We start from the raw sequence: 27886 nt of genomic DNA, 5'->3' as shown, positions 1-27886 counted from the left end.
TAGTGTGGTACCTAAAAAACACACATACGTTTTCACTTTTTGTGTTAAAGGCCTTACCCTAATTTAAGTTTATTTTAGTATTACAAAATATTTCATAATTCAATGTTTAAAGTTATGCAATTATGAAAAAAAGGAGAAAGCATAAGGTCTAATGATTTGAATCGATAATTATCTTTGAGAATGCACTGGAAAGATTGTGTTAAAATAAACCATTTTCGAGTCACTGGGGTGCTATGCATTCACCGGCCCGTCAGTGCTTTATGAATGCGGCGCATTGTGACTTGACAGGTCTACGTGACTTCGCAAGACCAGTTGGGTTTTGCAGCTGTCAGGCAAGAAATAAGTGGTATCGCTGTTGTTGTTGTTGCTTTGTAAAACAAAACAAAAAAATAACCAAGAAAGGAAGAAAAAACAACACAACGGAACACGTTTACACAGCAAAACGGTGCAGCTACTGTATGAAGAAAGTGTTTGCAATGGGTGTACTTCGGCTTTAAGGAGCCGGCGTTTGCTTTTTTTTTTTTTTTTGCTTCATACATAAAATAGCTGAGAGTGATGGTTGTTCTAATGCAGTGGCTCCGCAAGATGATTCGACCCCGGAACGTGTTCTTCGCTGTGGTCTAGTCTTCATCCGGGATTATAGTGCATGCAACTTTTTCTTTTGGCTACAAGAATTCGTTCAGCATGAAATTCGTGACTAAATAGCGTGGGAATACAAAAAAAAAGATATATATATATAATAACGGACTGATGATCAAAAACGCGCATATGTTAAGCTTATGAAAAACATTGTAACCTTGTCTATCAGACCGCATCGAGTTACAGAAGACGACCCCGATTCTCTGTCTTGGTTATGTGTAATATAAACATATATATTATTAAGTGACCCTTTGGAGCTGAGACGCGATAGGCTGCTTGTATTTGGTCATTGATGATAGCGCTTCAAACATTGAGGTTGTAGTCGACTTTATCTAAGGATTATTTCCCCCCTGTGCTGTAGCGGTCCATACCGGAATTATTAACCAAGCAGTGTTTTTTTTTTTTTTTTTTTTTTTGGTCTGTATTTATATTATTCGTTTTTTAAACACATATCAATATTTTGGAAATGGGAACCCAGGGTCCTGGACGAAAAAGGATTCCTAACAGAGATCGATTGACGGGCGAGGACGATGCCTTAAATGTAATTGCAAGAGAGGTAAGTCTCCGGTACAGCAAAGCCAAACCTAGCCAGTTCTGCTGTCGAAACCTGCTTATGCATGCTACCTGACCGAACTGTAGCTAATTGTCTTATGAAGATGAAATGCACGTTCAATTACAACGTGATTGGATGTGAAACTAGACTGATCAATATGGAAATTGGGATTGCTAAGACACTTATTTTTTTCAACTCCAAAATGGAGACGACTTGTCCTACTGCACTGTAGATCGTAGTCGACACGAGGGTGGTAGTGCGGTTTTGTACCAATTAGTCGGTTACATCGCTTGCATTGTTTGACTCATTACCTTTCTAATGATGATGCCAGGAATTTGATGCGATTGCCTGAAACGCTGCTGCACTGGTTTTGAGAAGCAGCACTGCATCACATCCATACACAGCATGAACATCAAACTCACAAGTGTTGAATTTAGTTGGTTACCTTTTTAAAAGCATGGGTACATGTTATTCCTTAGCGTTGCATTTGGATGTAAATTTGCTGACATGACTTTCCAGTTATTGTCAAGGTTCTGTGTGTCAGAACTGTACTAAGAGTTCCAGGCTATCACTGTGTATGCATTTTAGACATGTACCTGACTGGAAAGGGTTTGGGTCTTTCTTGGGTGAAGATTTGATTATAGTGCAGGCCCTAGGTGATGAAACGAGTGTTGGCCCTGATGGAAGTGCTGGAGGTGTGCTCATTCACTATAGCAAGCCTTCATCTGTTAGTAAATGAGTTGTATTTGAATGTTCTGGTATCGGGTGTCCCCATTTTATTTTATTTTATCCAGACCGTTTTTAGGTTGGACAGTATTTCAAAATGTAGCATTCCCCTGTTGGATGGCATCAGTTATGACCATAGAATGGATCTTTTTTTATGCTTGTTCTATTCACATGCAAAACTATTTCTGTGAGCGGAAGAGACCGAGCGAGGAAACGGATGTTCAGAATGCACCAGAGGTGCATGGCAGGCTAAGATGCAAAAGCTGATTCTTTAGCAAACACACCCAGTGTGAAGCCGGATGTTGCCACATTTATTTGATTGCATCTTGTATAGAGGCGGCTTTAGCTTGGCGCCCTGTCTCGCCGGTCATTGTGCATTGTTTGCTTGTCCCTCCATTCCATTACTGCAGCTGTAAACCGCACCCGGGGAGCTCGGTCTGTAAAGGGGGGTGCTGTCCCTTTAAATGCAGTGTCAGGTCCTATGAGCCAGCAATCTGCCACAGTGGTATGTCAATTCTGATGAGCTGGGAGATACTGCAACAAGAGGTTTAAAAATAGCTCTCCCTCAAAGATCAGCTGCTATCGCTGCCTGCTGTGAGATCTGCACAAAGTATGACTTTCCCACCTGGGGGTGGACCTGTACTCCCAGGACGGGCATGCAGGGAGGCTGCGTTGTAGTGGGTGTCCAGTGGGTGGATGGCTGGTGCCCAGGTAACTCATACATGGGTTTTTGGGTCACCATTGAAGCTCAGAGTCCTCTTTGCTCTGTGCTGATACCATTCTATACTTTCAAAAGTTTAAAACACTCAAGAGTTATTGCTCTGTGTTCATCACTAACTTATAGTACAAATGAAAGGAAAATCATAACATGTTGGAACTAAAATCTGGACTGTTAGTGGAACTTGAGAACCAGGGTTTAACACCTCATTCGTACTGGAACCCCTCTGTGTGAGTACATAGTTGTACTGCAGGTGTGCAGCAGCCTTGACTATAGTAAACAGTGGAAGCTCTAGGTGCTGTTCCGGGTAATGATATTCTCTTTGAGGAGTGCTAATCCTGCCTTTGCTCTTCAGGGTTATTAATAGAAGGAGAGCAGTGTCGGGGAATGCAGCTCGGAGAAGCAGGTTGGCCCAATGACCAGAGCCGATTGTCTGGGAGCCATTGTACAGGCTGTTGCTCACGCTCCCAACAGCCCAGGGATTGACATCTTAGAACTACACACAAAAAACTGAAGTTCCTGGCTACCTTTTAAATGGTTTCCACCAGTCTGTAATGAAGGTCCTCAGCCAGATGTGGAGCTTTTAGTTACACAGCTGCAGGCTTTATCATTGAGCTCTGTCATAGACGCCCCTAAAGATACTTGTAACTTAAGCAAGATGCGCTCATTTCAGTGCGTGTTCCACAGGCCTGTCAATTCTAATTAACAGAGAAACCAATGAGTACTGCCGACAATAACAACAGAACTAGTGTTTTAACCCTTCAAAACAGAAACTGCTCATGAATGCGTCACTGAGGTTTCCACGCTAATGTATCTGACACTCTGTTTATAATTAACCTCTCGGTCACTGAAGGCACATGCATACGCATGCTGGGGTATCTAATAACACAATGACTGCACTCTATAGCTTCATGTTTTTGCAGATAGAAAGGCCATTGTATTGATGGGGCAGTATGTGCTGCGGTGCCTTTATGTGCAGTTGCAGGGTTAAAGATTCCTATATTCTGTTGTGTGGATGGCGCAGTGTTTGTATGTGTACAGTACTGTACACAACTTCAATCCTCCTATGTCACAAGCTGTCCAGTTTCCTGTGAAGTACAAATGATGTTGTAATGGTGAAAAGTAATTTAAAGGAACCTCCTCCTCCTGTGCTGTTCCTCCACAGCTGTTTTGTCACGTTTCCAGTTTTGCTTTCCTTTAAGACACAGGACCGTGTACTGCTAGACAGTTTAATGGGACTATTGGAATGCCCTATCGGGACTGAGAGCAATTGAGACTGTGGAACATGGACTGGGCCTGAGGCTATTGACCTGCTGAAGATTGAGGGGGCGGTGCTTATTGCACAGCCTTGTCACTTGTGATTGAACTGTGAAGCAATAGGATAGTGATGCTGTCTGGTGGGGGTTGTTGCAGGCATGTTTGTGTTGTTGTGATTTACCAGTGGAGTTTTGTTTCGTATGCAAGTGAACAAGCAGAGGCAGCAAGTTTCTCAGTTTTTTTTTTAAAGACAAACATGCAATATTATTCAGGGATGGCAAGACTCCCATTGCATAGCAATTTAATCCATTTGTGGCTTTACTATGAGCTTAATGAGATACATCTGAGTTTGTTACCTATACAGTGTGGCTAATCAAGCTCGTAGTAAAACCTGGAATAGAAGCAACTGCTATACAATAGGAGTCGTATTTCCATTCCTGAATATGGTGATGAGTTTCAACCAAATCAGTCTTTCAAACAGTCTGAGTAATCACATGGCACTGGACTGCCTGTTTGTCTGACAGGGTGCAGATCCAGTCTGGCAGAGAAAGGGTTGTTGCTTCTGATGAAGCCTGTCCCTGTGGGATCCATGGTTAACACTAATTATAGAGCAGTGCACATGCAGCTTCAGTGCAGACTGGCTACTATATAATCTGTCTGCAAATTAGTTTACCGTATTCCCTCGAATTTAAGACGCCCTAGAATTTAAGACGCAGCTCAAATTTCCCACCCTCAATTTGAGGAAAATATAAAACATAAAATAATTATGTATTTACAAAGATACAACCTCAGTTATGCATATGGAGGCAGTTTGTGTCCATCTGTTGTCACACAGAGCATTACAGTTATGTGCTGTTTCTCAGAACACCTGTTTTTCTCCCAGTTTGTGAACTGTGGTGTTTATTGGCATGTCGAAAGATATGGGGATCTGTCCAGCATCTCTGATTTGTCCAAGCTGGTACTGTTTGTTGTAAAAGCTTCTCTTCAAATTCTTCAGGAAGCTAATGATTCTTCTTTGAAAATGGTAGGGCTGCAATGAAGGGTACATTTTGACCTTCGAAGGTTCGGAACACATTACCGAAGGAAGGGTTCAACCTTCAATGGTACTAATTTGCTGGTGACGTCACCATAGCTACTTGCTTATATGTGAAAATCCTATTATTTCACAGGTAAGCCATATAAATGGAATAAACCATTCATATGTAGTTTAAAAAAACATAATTCATGTTTTTATAATTTAAATAAAAATAAAAATACACGTTGTTTATTTACACGTAATTGATGCTGCTTTCATGTAAGCTTGCATTGCAGCAGCACTAACTGCAGCGGACTGAGGCAAAACAAACTTAATTTAACACAGTCACCGTTCCAAGCAGGTTATCAGTCAGTCACATTTATTATTATTATTAATAATAATAATAATAATAATAATAATAATAATAACAATAATAACAATAAAATTAATAATAATAATAATAATAATAATAATATGAACTTGCGATTGTAAAGTGACCCCAGAGATTGGATGTGCCTCCATGACACATCAACAGTCGCTTGCAGTTTGCATTCAACTTCTGGGCATTTAACAAAAAAAATCCCAAACAGCAGAAGGTTAGTGGGGAGTTGTTGTATTGTGTTGGGATTATAGTACAGGTGATTTAATGCATTATTTTTTGGTTTAAAGATGGTCTGGCAGAGGCGATGTTAGCAGCTCATCTCTGCCAGACAGCTCGTGAGATTGCGTGGTCGGCAGCTAATGATTATTAAGAAATTGACTTTTGGCCATGCAAATTAAAAACTCTCATGCAGAATGTGCCTGAGCCCGATTTGAATAATTAATAAGCAATCAAGCTATATAAAGTGTGTATAAAAGAGCAGATCAGCTTCTCATCAGTGTGGGTGTTGAAGGGGAGAGAGCGACAGAGACGGGAGAACGAAACAGAAAGTAGAAAGTAAACAACTGCTACTTGTGCTGGAAGGACCAGCACGATACTTGTTTTGGTGGAGGTATTTTTTGTTGTGTTACGTTGTGTTTTGTTAACTCTGTGAGCAGTGTGTTTGTATATCCATTTTATTTTTGATGCAAATTTAATAAATACATGCATCAACCCCCTGTCTCAGGGCTACGAAGCTAAAGCGAACCTAATATACATGCCACCCACTACCACTAACAAGGGCTTGGACGAAATCGGAGCATTTGGAATGGAATGCCGCTATTTCCAGGAGTCAGCGAGGCAAGCTTTCAACATGCTAATCATGGTCAACCTGTCTAAAAACACTGCACACAAGCAGGCTCGCCAGCGCTGGAAAGGGATGGGAGGGTTGCTCAATCTACTTTCTTGTTCATCCCAAGGGTCCTGATTCTGAGATATTGTAAACTCTGCCATGCTGACTGAATGGCATTTTTACTATTCTACTTGGGAGCAGCTTTGTTTGAGCTCTGGGTACATTTAGTATGCATTGTCTGACAAAGTAAGGTCAGCGATTGTGTGACAATGCCGTTTGCACTATACAGGGAAGGTTGTTTGACAACCGTGCTGCAAAGTTCAGCAAATCGCTGTGTTTTCCAAATGGCGATCGGACAATTGTGAGTCAGTGCTGTCCTTGCAGTACAGTATGTGTTTGCAGTGCTAATCTCTTGAGAGTCTGGAAAATGCTGCACTTTACTTTGTGAAAAGCCGATATGTTGAAGAATTGATCTGCTTTTATTTACTGTAATCTAGGTGACCTACAAATAAGTCAGGACAATAAGAAAAAGAAAACTGAATACAAATACACTGCTGTCTCCTCCATATTCATCCTGGTGATAAGCAGAATACTTTTCCTGTCCTTATATGGGCTACAGTATGTGGCAATTATAATAAGCCTTCCTATGTAAATAAACGCTATTATGTTTTGATGAAAAATGACAATACAAATCCCAGTCAGGGATGTAGAATCTACATTAAAGGTCTGTATCCAGAAAGAGTACTTTGGGACATCATCACCCTGATCCACAACATGAGGAAGGGAATCTTCTACCCACAGTTTAATGACAATGAGACAAACACTTCTACATTTGCACTGTATCCTTCATTAGCCCCTCCAAGGAGAGCCCGGAACGCATGCAAACATTGGTCACACAATGATCTAGATCCTGATACCCTCAAGACCCTATGCCAGGGAAGGCCCATATCAGGTTTCATCATAATTGGGTGAGTGGTGGGGACAATCTCCCCCAGATACGGCTGTAAAGGTATTGCACAGTGGTGGTGATACATCAGTAGTGAAGATGCGCTGTTTGGGTGACTGCACCCTGCCTCTGCGATGGGGACAGACTTTCCTAATCCAGTTTGTCATGCAGACTGTTTATAAATGTGGGTTTTCTTTCAGGGTGGAATCTGTCTCCCCTGGGGCTGCTCGCCTGTGGACTAATATGGAAGTAGCTGCTCAGTCCCCTGATATCTGAACTATTCAGAGAGAAGACTGGGCAGTTTGACAGCTGCTTCACTCACTCGCTGCAGCAGAGGGAGGGAGCACTGAGCCGGCTGCAGAGAAATGCAAACAAAACCAAAAAAAAATAACCAAACACAGGGGTCAAGGTCATATAGGAGAAAATAATGTAACCTCTGAGCTCTTGAATCATCATATTTCTTCTGTTTCCCTCCTTCCACTCATGCATTCAGGAGACTTTGATTGATGTAACAAATAAATAACATCTCATCTTACTTATTGACCACTTCTGAAGCTCTGCGCCTACTTTCTGGGAATCCTTTGACATTTCTAGAAACCTGAAGCACTCCCAGCCCTCGTTCACACAGCAGTTATCAGTGCCTTTACTGGTAGTCTCTCCAGGGACTGGGTGCTGGGCATGGAGGTTGAATTGGCAAGTTGGGCTCACAGTACAGCTTGCTGTGAAACACAGTATCTTCTGTGTGGTTGACAAGCTTACAAGTGCATGATGTTATCGGTTTGACACTACTTTTACCATGTTTATCACAGTTTGTATAAAGAGAATGACTTACTGGTATTTGTCATGTGTTTTCTTGCTTATTTGCTTGTTTGATTATTGCACCAACTTTCATTAGAAATGTAGGGAGAAAAGTCCAAACAATACAGTGTGTGCCATGCATTTAATAATAATAATATCTTTTTATATTATTTACAAGCCCCTGGACTTTAACCACTGGACCACACTGCCTTGTCAATTTTTACACTGTGGAGTTAAACAAACGACATTCCTATCAGGGGGAACGGTTCTGAAGGACTTTTTTTTCATTAAAAGTAACTATAATAAAAATATAGTCCATAAACTTTACTATTTCTTAATTTTAGCTGCAGAAACATCTTGAGCTGATTGACAAATATAGAAATGGTCGTATTTTCCTGTGCCTGTTCTAGGTATTGATTTGTGGATCAATAGAAAGGTAATGCTGGTTATTAAGTTCAAACTTAGTGGTGGGTCATTCCATGGTGCTGAAGTCAGTCGATTGATCGATCGCCTGTTAAAGAAATACAACTGTTTACTCTGAGCGTGTAACTGAAGTCTGCTCCATCTGCTTTCTTGTGAATTATTATTATTATTATTATTATTATTATTATTATTTATTTTTTAGCAGACGCCCTTATCCAGAGCAACTTACAATTGTTACAAGATATCATATTATTATTATTTTTTACATACAATTACCCATTTATACAGTTGGGATTTTACTGGAGCAATCTAGGTAAAGTACCTTGCTCAAGGGTACAGCAGCAGTGTCCCCCACCTGGGATTGAACCCACGACCCTCTGGTCAAGTCCAGAGCCCTAACTACTACTCCACACTTCTGCTGATCTAGCATGCTAAGCTGGTTACATTAAGCAGATAAGGACTGGGGTAGTCTTAACCTTACTCCTGAATGGTTGTGTGTGCGTGGCAGCCTATGTGCCCAGCCTCTCAGGCTGGACGGGTGCCATTTGACCATAAGGTTATGAATTCAGTCTTCTATTAATCAACAATGAATGACATAGTGAAACAATGACATTGTGGCGTTACCTTTTCGGAATGTGTGGGGGGGTGTGTATGTGGTAAGGGTCAATATCCATCAGGATTTCTGTTTAATCCGAGAAGCAATGGAATGTGACACATGATACGTTGAGAAAACAAATAAAAACATAAAAAAAACCCTGCCAAAAACACATGCTTTTGCATCCTTGCTAGTCCTACTGCGTTGCCAGTTTGTGAAGAGGAGATTTAAACTGACCCACTCTGTAGACTTCCTACGGGTGTGTGTGTCAATACCCGTCTCATCTAGCAGGAGACACTGTTGGCTGTCTGTGTTTTAAAAACAAGTACAGTACACTTCCAGACAATTACTTGAGGAAAAACACTGGGGGTGTAATAGAAGCTTAATGGAAGCACATTGGTGAAAGAGGATTAGTCCTGGATTCCCTGGCTCTGACCAGGAGAGAACCCTGTTGGGTGTTTACGCTGTGTGCTCTCTTAATCTGACCTTAATCATTAAGAGACAAGCACGGCTAACTTCTTACTATGCATATGTATTCGCTTAAGCCAGTAAATCAGGAGGTGCCTTTTAGAAGCACTATCAGAGTAATCCGGGCCTGTCCAGCACTCACATTTTTAGATGTTAAGTTATAGGGTTCTAGGTCACATTTTTTCAGCATGGATATCTGTTTAATGGTGTGAGGAGACCGAAGAGAAACATTCTGTAGCTACCCTGGAAGTTCTCAGAAGCCACTAACGTCCATACTGTATTTATGCACTGGCGTGGTAATGCTTTGCAGTACTCGCAAGCGCCAAGCTAATCAATTTTTTCTTCACTCATTGCAACAACAAAATAATACATGGTAATTCATTGAATTCGTGGTAAACATGGTGATTCTGTACATATGTGATAAGGTATACTGTAGTGGAATTATTTTGTTAGCTATGTAGTCCTCCATGATTTCCAACAGCACTAAACAGGGATGTCATCATGCATTTGAGGAATAACACACCTCTGCGTGGATGCACCCCTGCATGCACAGTGTTGTCACTCCGTTACCCTGATTTGCTAATGGAAGGTTTCCTGGTGTGTTTTATCGCTAAATAATTGTTTAACCAAATATACAGTAGGGGTCTGGCCAGTGACGGATATGGTCCAAACCAACCATTTATATTCACTCAAGCAGAGACTGACTGACACAGTTCTAGATACCATTTATCAGTGCCTTCATTTTATGGATATAAATGTTTTTCAGATCCACCATCACTGAAGTTAATTGAAAAGACCCTAATACCTCTTAAAGACACACAGTCATACAACCGTTTGGTAAGAAGTTCTGGAAATGACGAAGAAGTTAGTGCTGATGAATTTAGAAAACAGAACTCTCCCTTAAAAGGGCTGAAAGAAGTCGGTCTTATGACTTTGAACGGCTTGTTGAGATTGTTATCACAAGCTCTTCCTGTTTAATCAGCTTTTATCCTCGGAGCGGGCTGATTGGTGGAACAGTTAACGACTCCTTAATAATGCAGTCATGGTTAACTGAGTCTGAGAGTATCGCAGAGGGGCCGGCAGATCATGTGATACAGAGTGATGGCGAGGGAGGATGTTAAAACACAAAGAAGTTGCATTGTGGGGGTTAAATTACAGGAAAGCATGTGGTTTGTGCTGATAATGATTTGCCATTCATAGCTCTCTGTAGACACTTCCCCTATATTAATGCAGTTGGAGTTTTAGAACTTTTGTACCCAAAGGAAGTGTGCACAAGTATTGAGAGGCCTTGTGCTTTTTTTTTTCCTCGGTGAAGAGGGGCATGAGCCTGTACAGTAATTGGACATTTTGGCCAGGTGCTAATCTTTCAGGCTTGCTTACCCTGTTTTCCAAAAATAATAAGTGAACCTCATGAAATTAGGGAGTTATGAAAGTCTTGCAAGTAAGTGGTTGAAATGAAAAGCAGCTGGAAACTTCATGCGTCAACATACACGATCAGCCCCTATGAACAGTATTTATAGAACCAAATCCCAGCCGTATTTGTATAGGTTTCCAAACAGCTGGACTTATCAAGTACTTCAACTGGGTTCTTTGAAGACAGTCACTGGGCCCTACTGTATTTACATAACTTTAACCTGCGCTTTTTTAAAGGTCTGGTATTCAGAATTTAGCTATTAGCAATACAATTCAACGTACAGTATGTTTACATTTCTTTTCATCATGTTTTACCATATTTATTCATATTATTAGACAACGCAAATGATAGCCAACACCTGGTCACCTTTTTTAGGATGTAACTTTGTCTCGATCACATCCTGGGGGAACTGTTAATACTGTCTCTTCTGGAGAAGGTGATATCCACCTGGCTGGTATTGCACTCCTGTGCAGCTGGGACCAGAGGATTGTTTGGCTAATTGAATTCTCTTGCCACGGTCCATTGCACAGAATAACGCAGGTTATTGTGCGAGTTTACTAGAATAAAACTAATCTACAGTAGTAGAACTGGGTTTTTCACCAGTAACCACATGTATTGTGATTCTACAGTGGTACCAGAAGTCATTTTAGATTTGGTTACTCAGGAACATTTGAAGGTGCACTGCCCTATTTTTTAAATTTTTTTATTTTTTTTAAAAAGGAAAAGTTCAGGATATAAATACAAAAGGACCACGGGTCAGTGCTACTGTACGCTAGCAGATTTAAAAAGAAATAAGGTTTATTACAATGTCTGCAGTCTTGCAAACTGAGGTGCAGTATATTAAAAGGAGGCTTTCCTTCACACTCTGTAGTTTTAAAAAAATAAAAAAAATAAAAAGAATGATGATGAAGTGGGGCATACAGGATTGTGGTCAACTGTTGACCTCCAGTCAGTGAATACCAGGCTAAATTAAAATGTTTTATCTGTAACTGTTGAGCACTTCAATGTAATACATATAGTACCAAAATAAACATTTCTCATAGAATTATATATGTTTCCTTTTAGTGTTACTACTGTAAATTACAAATCTTTTCAATGTTCTCGGGACAGGAGTAGAACCGGTGATCCAATATGGATAAAGTGCAAACTCGGTTTGGAGTAAATCCGTGAAACGGAAAAAGATCGCAAAAAGCATCGAAAACTGAGCTGATCTTGGGTTTTGCCTCTCTAAAAGTTGAAGCAGAAAAGTTAAACATGAACTTGGTTCATATTCATTTACCAGTAAAGTCGGTGAACAGAAGGACATGCCCGGCACCTTTCACAGGCCTCAGTGCAGATGCCTGGATGAAGGTGTCTTTGTAAGTTAATGGCTGCCGATGCGTTATCAATAATAATGGGTGTGGATTTCACAGCATTATTAGCTGGTAAGTTGCTGTATTTGTCTGTTTAGAAAGACCTTGCTTTTGAAAGCCATGTAACTGATCTTTCCTCCTCTTACTGTAACACATCCTTACATTCTACTTTCTTGGAGAGTGGGAAGTCAAGTTACATTATTTTCTTGATGTACCGTAAGGATAATTAATGCTCATGAAGTTAAAGTGCTGAGAGATGAAAGCTCTTCCAGTGGAAATAAACATCGTTGCATTTCCAGTCTTAAAAAGTGCTGTTTCATCGACTCCTGGGACCCTGACCATTCTGAAGCGTGTTAATTCCTGATTCTGCAGGTAAAGGGTTCTTGGCGTTTCTAAGAGCCTGACGTGATGTTTGTCTGGCTTGATTACCCGGCTCCTTTCCAGCCTCACGCCAGCCCCCACTTAGTTACAGCTGGATTTAATTAGGGGTGGACATCTGGTGGTCATTACAGAACCAATGCTTAAAGAATATTTCCTTACCTCTTATTGGCATAGTAGACTTCAGGGTTCTCCCCAGGAATTCTGTACAGCCGGACGGCAGAACATTATAGTCGGGAGCACTTCTAATGGAAGAATAAACTTGCCTTACCTTAAATATATAATACGACAAAGAATTTGAATAATGTGTTGTCTTTCGTTGACTATATCTGGTTGTGCTTTTTTATATTCTACATTTTCTTTTTCATTTCTGTTTTTTATTATGGTAAATTACCATACTTATTTAGGCACTCTACGATTTGACTGGGGAAAGATATAACGTATGTTCACTAGAGTTAACAAAAAAAAAACCAAAAAAAAAAAAACCTGGCAACCTTTGCGCTTCCTTTTTAGCTTAATTATTGAGCTTTTTGCTTCATTCAAATTGTTTTCTTTATGTTAAGTTTTCAGGGCATTTTGTTAATGCATGTCTGTTTTTGTTTTTCGCTGTTCTACATTTTTTTAATGCAACTGTTCATTGTAACCATTATTATTATTTTTTTTTATTATTATTATTTTTTACGAAACAGTACTCGCACACGTTTGGTCACCATTGTAACTGTTGCATGAAACGGGAGTCTAATACTCCAGCACCACTGCACTTAAGCATTTGTATGTCAGCTGACAATGTTCCCACTGCAACTCCAGTGACTGCTCAAGGTTATTCATGAAGGGGTATTGCACTCGGAAGTGTACTGTAGTAAAAAGGTTGTTGCATATATACTGTAAGTTAGGTGAAGTGGTGAAGTTTTTTGTGCAACACAAGACATCCGGTTTTAAAATGTGTCTGGTGTAGTGTTTGTTTTCGCACATTTTGAAAGCACTTCAAAATGTACAGAATTCAACCTCACATTAACACTTAGTGCTGGGCAGGATTTCCTTGGCTACAGCATGTGATCTCTACAGTATGCATGAGGTGCTTGTTTCTCTTAATATGCATGCATCTGCCCTAAAATTTTTCACTTTATTAGAACTGCATACTGTATTGTCCTTCTTACAAGACTCCCCCCCCCCCCCTTCTCTCAGTCTGCAGCCCATCTCTTTCATTAGCGTTCTTTCACACATCCAGGGTCTTGGCTTCTGATTCAGTATCACGCATAACTAGCTTGACACATCACTGCACTAATGTGTAAAACCACTGCATTGTGAATAATCTTGAATGTGATAATGCAGAATGTGAACAATGTATCCACAGTAATGACCACCAGCGCAACACTACTTTAACCCCTTGTAGAAAACTGACTGGATGTTTGCAAGCCAGTACAGTACATGGGTGCTTTGTATAGCCTATCATTGTATTAATTCGGTACAGTATCTGTTGGCTCAGAACAGCCTACAGTAGAGGGTGTTGATGCTGTTCTTCTGAAGACACAGAGCTGTAGTTCTTTCTCCTCTGCAGGCCCCTGAGTCTGCTCTGCGATTGTAAGTCCTGTTCTGCTGTACCTCCTGCAAGCCCTGTGGTGTCCGTAACTATACAGGAGCAAGGTACGCAGCTGCTGATTACAGCATGTTCCTAATCCGTGACTTCTTCTATGGCATAGCACTGCAGCCAAATCCCCCCAATAAACAAACACAACATCCTGACTGCAGCATTGGGGCTTTTGACTTTATTTAAATGAAGAAAGCATGCTGAAATAGCTGCCTTTTATAGTAGTAGTAAAAACAAAGCAAAAATAAATAAATTAAGTAACCCAGTTCCTCCTTAGTCCATAGGGGATTAGAGAGCGGTTATGAGCCCTGCATTGAAATGGAAAACATCTGGAAGGTAAAAAATCTTAGGGACTTTTTTTTGCATAGTTTGAATAAATTGTTAACCACTAAATGTTTTAAGCCCTTCAAATGATTTGTTGCTGCCAGCAGGGATAGAATTTGACTAAGAGCAGAACTGTGTAAGCCACAAAAATGTGTTTTTTTAAGCTCTCTATGCACTTTGAAGACAGTTCATCAGGATATCATTACAGATACGAGCTGTTTATTCGTGTGTGACACTCGTAAGCCTGACAAACAGGTTTCAAGGTTTAATACAGCAAAGGACCAAGGAACCCAATCTACAGTGTTCAATTTCAATAGAAGATGATTCTACAAAGTCTATCTTTATCATACCATTCAGCACAGCCCTATAAAGTTTGTGTCCACCACAATAGATTTATGGCATCACGATCAAAAACAAAATCTAGCTAAAAACTGTGCTGATTATGTTTTTTTCTGTGTTGAAACTATATACATGCAGTATGGTAGCACTGTTCGTGACACCTTCACCACTCCCTTGCTTTGTGTCTATAGCAGTTGAGATGTGACATCTTGAACCAGCAGCTTCCTTCCTGTATCCTCCAGCCCTCCATCTTCTATTAGCCAATTCAAGCTTGCTGTCTTTGGTAGGAGGCTCAGTGATGCTTTTACAATGGGGGGAGGGACCAGGGGTCACAAATGGAGATTAGATAAAGGGGCATTCAGAACAGAAAATAGGAGGCACTTTTTTGCACAGAGAATTGTGAGGGTCTGGAACCAACTCCCCAGTAGCTGCTTGATGAGATTCTGGGATCAATAAGCTACTAACAACCAAATGAGCAAGATGGGACGAATGGCCTCCTCTCGTTGGTAAACCTTCTTATGTTCTTATTTCCCTCAACCATTACACAGCGGCACTTTCATGCTGTAGTCAGAGTGTCATTCCCTTTGGGCGTGTTCATGACATAAAAATACAGTACAACAAATCTCTTCTCTCAAGTAGGACATGTGCCAATGTTTAATCTTCCTTCTCCAGCTGTGTATACCGTGCGTGGCTTTAATACACAACGCTGAGCCCTGTTGCTGCATCAGTAAATGGTTACTCTGTACGGCGATTGCCTCTTGCTTTCCAAGCAGACTGTGTGAATATGGACTTATGCCAGGCGCCCTCATTTATTTTAGTTATTTCTGCCTCATCATGTGTTTTGCTATTTATATATCCTTTGCACATTTTGTGACGTTTTAACAATACTTCCAATCTGCCTTGTAAAGTTTTTTTTTTATACTCAGTCTTGCCAATTGACAAAGACTCCTGAAGCTGGCTCGCTTATGCATCATTTGTTTGTACTTGAGCCCACACCCACACAAATAAATATGCCTCCATAGTGGGGGATACAGCGCACACTGGTCCCACTGTATAACAGATAATGACAAAGATATAAATCTGTACGAGTAGATGCTTGTGTTTTCAGATGACATCATGTCACTGGCTTGGGGGGCAGGTAATGGGTTAAGCAGCCCTCTCCAGCAGACTGGCATTTGGATTGAGAAGCATTGGGGAGCTGGGGCATTCCTGTCATTGTACTGGGGAGCTCTGTTCAGAGTGATAAGGAGCCTGCTGCACTGTCAGCTGTCATCAGGTCCTGCTTCCGAAAATGTAAAAAGCAGACTTCGTACAAGTGATAACGTTCATTTAAAAATTGTAATATTTTATATAAATCTAGGTCATTACAAATAGCAGCCTGTGTGGAAGCTGAGGGAGCTGCACACTGTTAGACGGTGGCCCAGTTTTTGGTTCCTTGTGACCGTGCAGGAGTTACTAAATCAACACAATTTTGTATCCCCTCTTAATGAGTTCACTCTCTTCCAGTTTAGCTTGTATAAAAATGTACGTGCCAGAGACTGGACTGGACGCCAATTTCTGTTAAGACGTTTTTACCAAGTGACATTCAAAGCAAAATGATCTGGAGAATTTCCCTTGGAAAGCACTTCTCACCTAGTGGTTCAGTCTTGAAAAGCAGGAAGAGTAAACCTGCCTCATACAGTGATCGGATTTCAGTTGGCTTACTGATTAACACCTAGGGGGAGGTACAGTATGCTACAGGTGCATTCTACTGTAGCTGCAGAATTCAGTAGTACAGTGTTGTCACTAAGAGGATTTTAACGAACAATACCTTGCTAGGACAGTATGGACTATATGTGCTAAAGACCTGGATTCAGAGGAGGAATGGTTGACTCGGTGAAACTTGCTTACTGTGTCTGGGATCCATCTCATTTCAAAAGAATGTTGTTGCTGCTGTGGGAGTGATCTTTGAACGCTACGCTGCACTGCACTGCGATCATGGAGGAAAACCTGCTGTCCTCCAGGGCTCAGAAGATGGTAAGAAAGTAGATATGTATACAGAATGTGTGGATTGGGCAAAAGTAATTGGATTAATCTCCAACCAAGTATTGGGACAGGTGTGTCTGTATAGGCTCTGTCCTTTTTAGTGACACTATTAGACCCTTGCTTTGCTTTAAAGAACATGAACTCTAGCATGACCTCAATCTGTACAAATTCTTAATTTCGCTCCTCCATGAGATTGTTTGTTTGTTTTTTGTTTTTTTTAGCCTTAAAATGGATGCAAATTTAGGACACTTTGTTTGTTTTCGTTTACTGCGTAAGTAGCACATTTAGGAGTGTTTACTCCAGTCTTTAGTTAACTCTTAATATTATTTTAATATGATATACAACTAAGAAGCAAACAACTTGGGAGTGCTTGAAGACCTTGAATGCTATTCTTTAAGTTGTTTGATTCTTGTCTTGTAATATCCAGCAGGTTGTGTTACTCCTTTTAAAATAAAAGTAATTGCTTCGAAAATAGGGCCCTTTTAAACAGATACAGATTAAAGAAAAATGTACCCACCTCTTCAAAGCACAGATATTTGTGTATACGTTTAGGGCTCTATAGAGTAAAGTTTAGAAATAAAAATCTAGCAATAGTCAACATGGCGTAAACCTGGTTCAGATGAATTGGTGAATTTTTAAAATGTTATAAAACAAGGCAGGCACTGCAATAGTATTTTTAGAAGGATTGAGCACCGCATATGCCAAATAGCACAGTTGAGTGAAAATTTGATGTTGCCGAATCGGAAGGCAGGTGAGGTGGTGCAGCAGGTTCCTGCACTCTGAAGGCCTTGCTTGTGTCTGGCTTAGGTTCCAATTACCAAGTGAAACGAGTTCGCTGGTCTCAACCCCACTCTTCATGGTAGATTGAGTTGTATTCTTGACGCCAGTCTTCACCCCTCCTACCATGTGACATTGAACATCCCATTGTGACATAATTCTTCCATTGTGACCTTGTCCCATTGCTCAGTGTAGGATAGGGTCAAGATGGGGTCATCGTGAATAGATCCCATTGGCGTGCTCTGCTTGGGAGAGGCCACATGACTGATTATCAGGGTCAGGATCGAGGAATTTGTGGGGAAGCTCACACAGAGCCTGCGGATCGTGGCCTCATTGTCGCACTCCTAATCAGCAGTAAAAGAAGCTTTTAGTACTCTGCCTTTTATTTTAAATTGTTGCAGCAGTACACTTTTGGAGACAGACCAGTACAGCAGTAGTACTAAAACTTACAAGCATGAAAAGTAACAATGACAAAATAAAACAAAAAGAGATGTTAATGTGAAGTGCGCATTATACCAAGCTTCACTGATAATCAGCAAAGCAAACAATGACCGCATCCTCCTGAGTTAGTGTGCTGCAGTGCCTAGCATTAAACCTGCAGTGCAGTAAATCCAATATCTTCCTATGTCTTTGTCAGCCGTTTCAGAAGGGTGAGAGTGTAAGAGGCAGTGGAAGAGTGGGACCGCAGCCTGGGACCAGCCAGGGCACAGTGCTTGCATGACTGGCAGCCAGAGACAAGTTTAACTTGTACTACTGTACGTTCTGGCAGGGCAGGACTGGCTTTGTAAACATAATGCATGGATGCCAGTGTCTATTGATAGACCGGGTTCACCATTTAAATTGTGCATTTCTCTTACGAGTTCTGTGCATAAGAACTGCACAGGTTTATATTTCATGACCGTTCCAGATCCCAGGTTTGTAACTTTGATTTTAATATGTGCATTTGTTGACTCTGTAATCTTCTTCTGGGATTTGAGTTTCTGGCAGAGGACTGGGATTCGGGACAGGACACGTCCGTGGTGAATTCCAAACAAAATGAATTCCTACAAAATGAACTGTAATAAAAGTACTTATCAACCTGATGGACCTCATATTTTCTAAGTAAAGTTGGAAAGGGGTCACTCTTCCTGGAAGTCATGGTCCTAATCTTTGGCTGAAAGGGGTTTTCCATTGAGCAACAACAACAACAACATTACAATCTTTTAAACTCGGTAGTTTCTTCCTGGCCTTCAAAGCAGACTTTGCCTCCTGCGGATCTTGTGACTACAGGGCGTGTCTGTACACAGAGGCTTGGGAAATGTTATTTTGAGAACCCTTGGAGACGCACCAAACCACACTGGGTCTAATCTGGCTCTCTCAGCAAGCAGCTGAGGTGACACACCCAGACCCACAGAGAATAGAATATGCAATTAACAATGCTACAGTAATTCATTCTCGCACATCACAAGGACAGGTCTTTAGTATTTATAGAAAGATTATTAGCATCTGTGGTCCTCTACAGTATGTGGGGCACTGCACAGTAGATCTAGAGCAGGGTGGATGGTAGAGTACAGGTAAAGTTTATTAAAGATTGCACAGCACATATAATGGATCTGATACTGTACTGTTGTGTAAAAAAAAAAAAAAAAAAAAAAAATCTTGGCATCGTGAGAGTGTCTTGAGCAGCACAGATTGGTTTATTAAATCTTTCCAGAACCTCCGTCATATCATTTAATTGTTTTGTAGTCTGAATTCCATGAGTGCACCAAAATGGCATGTAAACAAACACTAAAATGCGCCACTTTTTCTCTTGCTTCTCATAATTGGAAATTGTTCAAGCTCTTGAAAAAAACCTGAATCGGACACAAGTATTTATTTATTTGTTGATTCATATTGTGTCTGGTGGCTAACTCTGTCTTAGAGAACACTTTGGCTATAAGAACACTTAGTTTGCTTCCCGTGAGTGTTCTCTTAGCCGGAGACTGCTGTACAGTGATTGTGTTTACAGCACAGTGCTGCTTTACCTTTTCTATACACTGTGCAGTAGCAGCACCGGGAGACCGCTAGAATCTGTGTTGCCTGCTTGGATTGAGTTGTGTTTGTATTCTGCAATTCTTCTTGTATTTGACCTTGTGAGTGCATTGTTCTGGAACCGGAAATTAACCAAAAATGCTGCAGTCGGTCATTCAGGATTTGTGACTCATGCTGTGCCATCAGTTGGGGCCAGAGCAAGAGCACTGCAAATGACATTTAAAACAAACAAACAAACAAAATCGCATAATATGTAATATCTGCCTTAACCTTGAAGAATGAACATCTTATTATATCTTATTGTTTTACCTTATTATTTTTTACTGTCAAATGCAGTGCAGGTTGTGTAAAATCTAACTAGTGACACCTGAGGATCAGGTTTTTATGCTCATACTAAAACCTGGAATGGCTTGCATTGCTATTCATGGGAATCTTCGTTCCACCCCTGCTGTTTCCTAACTTTCAATGGAGAAGGCCATTGCAGTTTTTATCCTGCGTTTTGCATTCAAGTGTGAATGGTGATGACTTCCATAATTGTTGTACTTAACAAATAAATGGCAGTCTGGGAACATGGATTAACTTTAGATGGGAGGTGATGGCAGGACAGGTTTATTATCTCATCATCATGCAGTGGTATTGAATGATTTCTGACCAGGAGGGGGCAGTGAATTGTTATCATTGCTGTTGAGTCCTGGAATGAAAACTGTATTTTCACTTCACTCTGACTGGGTTGAACCATGGTGATAGCTAAGTGAAAAGTTTATTTAGCTGGAATGTATTACTGGGAACAATCCATTCAGATGAAGGTGCTGTGTCTGTGTCCTTGGGGAAATCATGGAAGACAGTGCCAATGCATTGAATTTCACTATGAGATGAAGAGAGCTAACACAGTTACTATTAACAATGCGTCACAGACACAGCTTTGCTTTAGCATTCTTTGAGCTGTTTTAAGAGAAGATTGGAGTGCTTAGCAGCTGGATGGAGGAGGCTATGTAGCACTAGAAAGAAAAAGCATGATTTGATTTACATACATAAAGCCCTGCATTTAGTATATCTTTTAAGCGATTTCTGGATCTATGCTCTCAAATAAGTGAGTGGTGTTGTTTGACCCAGTACAGATGGAGAGGTTTCAAGGGCAAGGATCAAATTCTCTTTGTCAGTTTGAACATCCTACAATATTTGATTGTGACCCCTGAAGGAACTCATTAGAGCAGGGGTTTGGAAGATAGATACATTTTACCCCTCTGTCTGGAAAGAAAAAAAAAAACATATACAATACATTTAAAACAAAGCAAGATGCAGTTTGAGAAACATGAAATCGATATGGGACATACGTGTATTGATAGCAATGCTTTAAACAAGGAGGGCCCTGATCAGATTGAAGTGGTGGAGGGCTTTTACTAGTTTACCATTCTCCTTTTAGTATTGTCTACATCTTGGCTAGCAATGAATCATGAGAGAAATGCCCTACAGTGGTTTACTATGAAATAGATCTAGGCTCCTGTGTTTTCCATACAGAGCATACAGAGAACTGCTTACTGTTTTAATGGTTCTTGAAGGACATTCCTTCACAGAAGTTGTATAATGTGGTTTGAAGTTATAACAATGTGGTATAATATAGAGGCCCTTTATCTGTACATCCAGCAGTATGTAATGAATACGTAACTGACACTCCACCGTTTGTGTGATACTTCATAATTCATTGCTACTGTCAAGGAATTTTCTAACTTTAGAATGCTTGACACCCCTAGGCTTCAGTAGCCCTTGAGTTCAACTGCATGTACTGCAGAGTTTTGTAGCTGTGCTGTCCTTGAGATTTGGGGGAGTGGGGCATTGGGTAAGACACTAATTAAATCCCATGATGTAGTACTGTAAACATGGGTCATTCAATTTACAGGGATCTTCAGTTGAGCCCCAGCTGTTGGTGTGACTGGATTGGTTGTCCTCAATGGGAACCAGGTTCTCATTGGGATCATTGCTGTATGTCCAATGCTGTATTGGCTTATCACCACAGACTTGTTTCCTGAAGTTACTGTACACAGTGTACCATATCCACAAAGCATGTGTGTTCAGTGCAACGTTTACTAAGTAAAATATAAACTGTCAATGTAACAATAACTTTAAATAGGCCTAAATGGTATCTTATTCTAAGAGCTTATACATCCTGTCAAACGTACTGTACCATGCTAGTGGAGAATAACCCATGACTAAACAGGAATGAAAATAATACTCCTATTGCATACTGTAGCAGTTGCCCCCATTCAAGGTTTTACTACATACTTGATTAGCCACAGTACGTAGGTAACAAGCTCAGTGTCCTTTTAAACTCCTCCTGAAAACCAGGAATGGATTGAACTGCTTTGCAATGGGGGTCTTCTGCCCTCAGCAACTGTTATTCATTGGAGACATACAGTACCAGTACTGACCAGGAAAGGTACTTGTACTCATTTTAAAGCGTGCCCTAGTCCCTGTGTTTACTCACTGGGAGCTCTCTTTCTTCAGTAGCATTACAGAACTTGCAGTTTTTTACACTTGCCAGAACAATATGAACCGCAGTGTAGTTTAGTCCCATTTTTCACTTGCCATTATTGTGCTTGATTCCACAAACCTCTGGGTGTCAAACATGACCTCTATTCACTGGTGCCCTAATCTCATCCTGGACACCTGCCAATGTCCTGGGCTTACTCTACTCTACTGTGCTGCACTGTACATGCCATTTGCCTTTTGCTGCAGTTCCCGATTTTACATCCGTAATTTTATGCTTAGATGCCCTGATGTTTAGTTGTTATAAACCAAATGGAAAGTGTTCAGAAAAGCAGCGTTAAGACCCATGGCGCTTTAATTACTGTACAAAAAATATAATAAAGTAAAATTGAATTGACAGAATCAAACTACTGTACTGTATATGTAACAGGGTGGAGGCCCCATCGCACCACAAGCAAGCGTCTTAACCCCAGTACAAAAGAGCTGGGCTCATCAGTATTTGTGGTTTTAGAGCTTTTTAACCTCATCTCATCTCACCAACAGGGGACAGGACAGAATCTTTCTTTTTTTAAAATTTTTTTTTTTTTATATATATTTAGAACTCAACAAAGTCGTAACCTGACCTATGTGATTGCATGCTTGTTAACGATGATTCTCTCTGTTCCAGGCGGAATCCCGGTTGGCTGCGAAGCGAGCTGCACGGGCGGAGGCACGGGAGATCAGAATGAAGGAGCTGGAGAGACAGCAGAAAGAGGTAAGGGGTACTCTTTTTATTGACGCTCCCTTGCCGCCTATGTGAGGCTTTTACAGTAGAGGTTCAGTAAGGGGCCGTTTCAAAGGCAGGGAAAAAAAGCCTTTGCTCCTAAAGCATTAGCATGCTCGTAAGGTATACTGTGCACTTCCTGGCATGGCAATGCATTGGGAATACTGCTCCCTAAAGGTGATGGAACCTTTTAACTTAATTTAGTCAACCTCTTTGCCATGATTTGTAGACTTGGTATCTTCCTGAACACTGGCATAGGGGAAGGTCTTTAATCCTGCAACAAGACATGGAAAACATGTAATATTTGACTCTGCAGCTTATTTTGTAAGGAATATTTACAAAGACATACTGAATTAAATAAAATATAATTCTACCTGAAATGTGTAGTGTAGCCCCCTCACCCCATGTAGTGTGTGTGTGTGTGTGTGTGTTTTGATTCTTTTGAGGAAGTATAAACCAATTCATAATGAATTCCAATGAGATACTGCTTAATGAGAATTACCCCTTTCCATACAGGGATCGTGTCCTTTTTATTCTATGCAAAGAGGATGGGAGTGAGTGTGTGTGTGTGTGTGTGTGTGTGTGTGTGTGTGTTCGTGTTCACAGGGAACTTGATTTGAGACATCACAGAAACATCAGTCCTGGACATCAGCCTGGGCAGACAGATGCACGCTGGAGTCTGAATTTCATTGGACATTTACTGTAGGCTTGGTACAGAATAGAGACAGAGGGAAAAGGTCCTTCCTAAACCTGACCAAAGAGGTTGTGCTAACTGTTCAAACTAGTGACTGCTGTGGGCTTGGAAAGAATCACACTCACGCACTCACAAAATCTAGGAAGAAGCGTTTCATATTTAATAAAATGATTCATGTTGGTGTAAAGGATTGATATGACTAAGAGGACAATATGTCAGGAATGAATGCATGCTTCATCTACATTTCAAAAGGAGTTCACTAGAAAATCACTTTTTCTGCCATCTATTTCAGTGTCTTTCTTAAATGGTTGTTCTCTTTGCAGCTGCTCTAATCAACATTTCTCCTCTCTCTCTTCTTTCTTTCTTTCTTTCTTTCTTTCTTTCTTTCTCTCCTCTTCCCCACTGCTCCTCTGTAGATCTATCAGGTTCAGAAGGTAGGTTCTGTCATGTCCTCTTTCTTTTGTTTTTTGTTCTATGCTCCACAATATCTTCTTTACAATGTAGTATTCACACTCTCAAAATACCTTCTGGAAAGCAATCTGCCCAGTCCAATACTTTAGAACTTGTTTAGCCTGTGATAGGGTGCTGTAATAGGGCCAGCTTGGCTGAAGTCTTAGCATTAGATCCATTAGTACCAACATCACATAGTTGCTGTGATAGAAAACCACATCTCCATGGTGACAAAGAATATAAGAAATCTACAGAGCTGGGACGCTAAGGTGAGCTAAAGGAGCATCATATATTTGATTGCTTTGTGCATTTCTTCGTGGGATCTCCAGCTGTATTTTAATAAATGGGATAAAAAAAGGGTCTGATTTACTAAGCTTTTGCTATACTCTTTTTTTGTTTTCCCTATTTATTATGCATAGAAGACCTGCTGCTTTTAGCAGATTCAGCAGATCTCCTAACTTAGGCATGGAAGGTATATGACTGAATAATATTGCTTTTCTGACTTGCTGCTCTTCCTATTCCTATTCTCTCTCTTTCTTTCCTTTCTATTGCTTTGTGTCCTCAGAAATATTACGGTCTGGACAACAAATGGGGCGATATCGAGCAGTGGATGGTAGGAGTTCAGTGGTGGTGTGCTGTGTGTGTGTGTGTGTGTGTGTGTGATGGGCAGGAGCACACAAGCATTGTGCAACTCTCTGGAGGAGTGGTGAAGCCAATAGGATTTTTTTGGATGGTAGTAAAGCCATCAAATGTTCTGGAGCAAACTGCAGTGGAGTTATTATTTTTTTTTTATACCTCAAATGATATGTATATACAGTGCTTCCAATACGTTGTTTGTGGGCAGTATTTTAGTTTACTGCACAGTTTCTGAGTGTTTTTACGAGGTTTGCTTTACTGTTCTTTCATTACTTTTCACTGTTGCATTTACTACTGCATTTACTGTAGTATAACTAGGTTACCACTTATTTAGCTGGATTTAAAGTACTGCCTGTTGTGGACAATGCTAGAATCAGCAGTGTCTCTCAACTATATTTTTCTCCCTGATCTGTCCTGCACTCCTTCCCTCTCTCTCTCTCTGTGATTCTCCAGGAAGACAGTGAGAGGTACTCCCGTCGAGCACGGAGAAACACCTCGGTTTGTATTTTTTCTTTCTTTCTTTCTTTCTTTCTGTTTCTTTTGTGACTGTTTGCATTTACAATGCATGCACATTTTGCATGCTGTTCCTGTACTATTTTAGCATGGTATGGATATAGAAAGCTAAGCTCTATTGATAAAGCTAAGGGGGGCCTGCAACCCTTCAGTGCTTGAGAAGATTTTCTCTTGGAGTAGAAATCTGTAGAGAGCCATGGGTCATCTTCCAATCCATGCATCTTAAGCTGAGGATCAAGTTATTTAGTGAGTTATCTGATCTTGAACACTGGCCTCTTCACCCAGAAACCACCAGCAGCTTTCTACCTTGTCTGGCACAGCTGGTCAAGTAACACAGTTATGCAGTGCTTGAGCTAGGACTGGAATCTCCAAGCTCCTGCTCCTTAAGCGCTAGGCTAAGCTGTCTCTATTAAACAGTCATGGGAATGCGGAAGTTAAAGGGCTATTTGTTGATTAAGGTTTAATGTCTTGTATTTCCTACGTCGTCATTCACTCTCTCTCTCTCTCTCTCTCTCATGCATCCCCTCTCCTCTCCTCCTAGATGTCCGATGACGATGAGCGAATGTCCGTGGGCAGCCGTGGCAGCCTGAGGGTCAGTAGCTCTGTTTGTGAATGGGGTCAGGGGTCCTGCTATAGTTACCGTACTGTGGGCTGGGGATATTTTCACACACACACACACACACACACACACACAGTTTGCAAAGATAGTACCTGGCTCCTGTTATCAAGACAAGCAGAAAACACTCACCTTATGGCTCTCAAAAGTTTTCTTACGGTCTATAATGCCAGGCTTTAACTAATAATACATTTAGATTTCAGTGCAATGTCTCAAGGTATTTCATGATAAACAGTATTAATTGAACCCTAAAAATGCAAGAAAAAAGCCTTTAACAGTCTTCTCAACACTGACGTCAAATGAAGGGAGCTTAAAGCAACATGGGCACTAACCAGTGCAATAAGTAATCAAAATGAAAACCGTTAACTGGAACTCCCTATCCTGTGACACACATCCAGCCCAGTCTTTTGCAAGGGGCTTCCTTAGTGACTGTTGCTATGCTGTGGTCAAACATGATGGCACATCCTGAGGCAGTTCGGGGACATGTTGTTTATATATGTGGCTGCTGACAGCGGTAATACTGTACAGTATGTTGCAGGAAGGATAAAGGAGCCGTCCACATTTGCACTCTCCTGCCTGCAGGGGACTTCTTTGACTTGAAAAAAGAAACAAGGACCAGGGGTCACAAATGGAGATTAGATAAAGGGGCATTCAGAACAGAAAATAGGAGGCACTTTTTTACACAGCGAATTGTGAGGGTCTGGAACCAACTCCCCAGTAATGTTGTTGAAGCTGAAACCCTGGGATCCTTCAAGAAGCTGCTTGATGAGATTCTGGAATCAATAAGCTACTAACAACCAAACGAGCAAGATGGGCTGAATGGCCTCCTCTCGTTTGTAAACTTTCTTATGTTCTTATGTTCTAGGAGTAGACAAGGCCCCGCTCCAATACAGAACACTGTTTCTTGTGTTGACATAGAAAAGCTTAGCTGTGAAGCATAAATTTGGCTTGCAGTGACACTGTGTGTTGAATGTTGATTTCTTAGTGGACAGTTTTTGCGATTTTTATGTAGACACAAATTTCCATTGTGATCCCAGTTTACCGTTAAATGAAAATGATCCAGCTAAGCAGTAATTTGTCTCGTCAAATGTTTGCTGCTTGTAGCTTTTGATCTACACAATTCTATCCAATCTTCATATTAGTTAATGGACTCTCTTCAGTGCTAAATGATCTTCCCCTGCAGTGCAAACACAATGGAATGCTGCCAGTCACTTGTTTCAGTGCTACTGTGACCCCTCTGATCTGGAGAGGTTGCTTAACATTGCTCTTGTGTGTTTGCTCCCTGAACAGTCAGACTTCGACAGCGCTGCTGCCTATGGAGGGGTGAGGCTGAGCCCGGTAGCTTGCACTGTGTGCTGTTTTTAATGTTGAAGTGTTGCACACAACCCCAAGTAGTCACAGCCAAGCCTTTGTGTGGTAATGAGGTCTTATTGAGGCTGTTGGATCACGGTGGTGTGTTTCACAGTGTGTGGTGGGAGGTGCTCTTACTAACAGTGTCGGGTGTGCACATGTGGGTGTTTTGTGTTGGGAATTGGATGCTTTGTTTTAAGCGAGACAAATGAATACAGGTACTTGAATGTACATTATGACACTTATTAATATATTGTTGAATGCATGAAAAAAGCCCTGTAGCTCAAACAGTTTCTTTAACAAATATATAAGGTATGTTTGTTGATTTAAGGAGTTAAAAAATATACCTGTTGTAGTAAGGTCTGTGACCGAGTTTACACAGAGTGTAGGTGCAGTAAGGTCTGTGACTGAGTTTACACAGAGTGTAGGTGCAGTAAGATCTGTGACTGAGTTTACACAGAGTGTAGGTAAAACTTCCAATAAGGTTAATACTTTTTTTTTCTTTAATAGAGAGTAACAGGCATTCTTTACGTTTTTATAAGGAATCAAGAAAGCACAGAACAAAGTAGACATAGTGCCTGCTCCAGCTGTCTCTCAAGTCCACTGTGAACCTGGAGTGATAGCTGCATCATTCTTGTACCTGCCTGTTCTACTCCAGCGTATCTCTTTACTCTTTGCATGTTTGTGTGCGTAGTGTAGACTCGGCAATCTGTGATTCTGCAGTTCAGCAAACACAATATGCTCCTGATACAAATCTAGTAACTCGGCCATTATACCTTTGAAAAAAAGGCTATATACATACTGTGAATCTATATTACGTTTAT

The 27886-nt window shown here is 40.8% G+C and overlaps 1 protein-coding gene across 28 annotated transcripts in view; it reads left to right on the top strand.

Annotated features, from left to right (window-relative positions):
• Positions 1-502: 502 nt before the first annotated feature.
• Positions 503-27886, top strand: part of LOC117410431 (nucleoprotein TPR-like) — a 55747-nt gene continuing 28363 nt past the window's right edge. For 4 of the 28 annotated variants that reach the window (XM_059032491.1, XM_034016987.3, XM_059032492.1 and 1 more), the window contains exons 1-7: positions 505-1195; positions 22708-22794; positions 23914-23931; positions 24513-24560; positions 25037-25081; positions 25638-25688; positions 27003-27035. In XM_059032491.1, the coding sequence (XP_058888474.1) occupies positions 1106-1195; positions 22708-22794; positions 23914-23931; positions 24513-24560; positions 25037-25081; positions 25638-25688; positions 27003-27035 (372 nt within the window). In that variant the 5' untranslated portion in view covers positions 505-1105. Of the gene's footprint in view, positions 1196-16448; positions 16761-22707; positions 22795-23913; positions 23932-24512; positions 24561-25036; positions 25082-25637; positions 25689-27002; positions 27036-27886 lie in introns of those variants that run through there. The other 24 variants (XM_059032498.1, XM_059032496.1, XM_059032495.1 and 21 more) reach the window with 16 other exon arrangements.

Source organism: Acipenser ruthenus, chromosome 10, assembly GCF_902713425.1.
Source record: "Acipenser ruthenus chromosome 10, fAciRut3.2 maternal haplotype, whole genome shotgun sequence".
Taxonomy (NCBI): domain Eukaryota; kingdom Metazoa; phylum Chordata; class Actinopteri; order Acipenseriformes; family Acipenseridae; genus Acipenser; species Acipenser ruthenus.
This window is presented reverse-complemented; position numbering and strand designations above follow the sequence as displayed.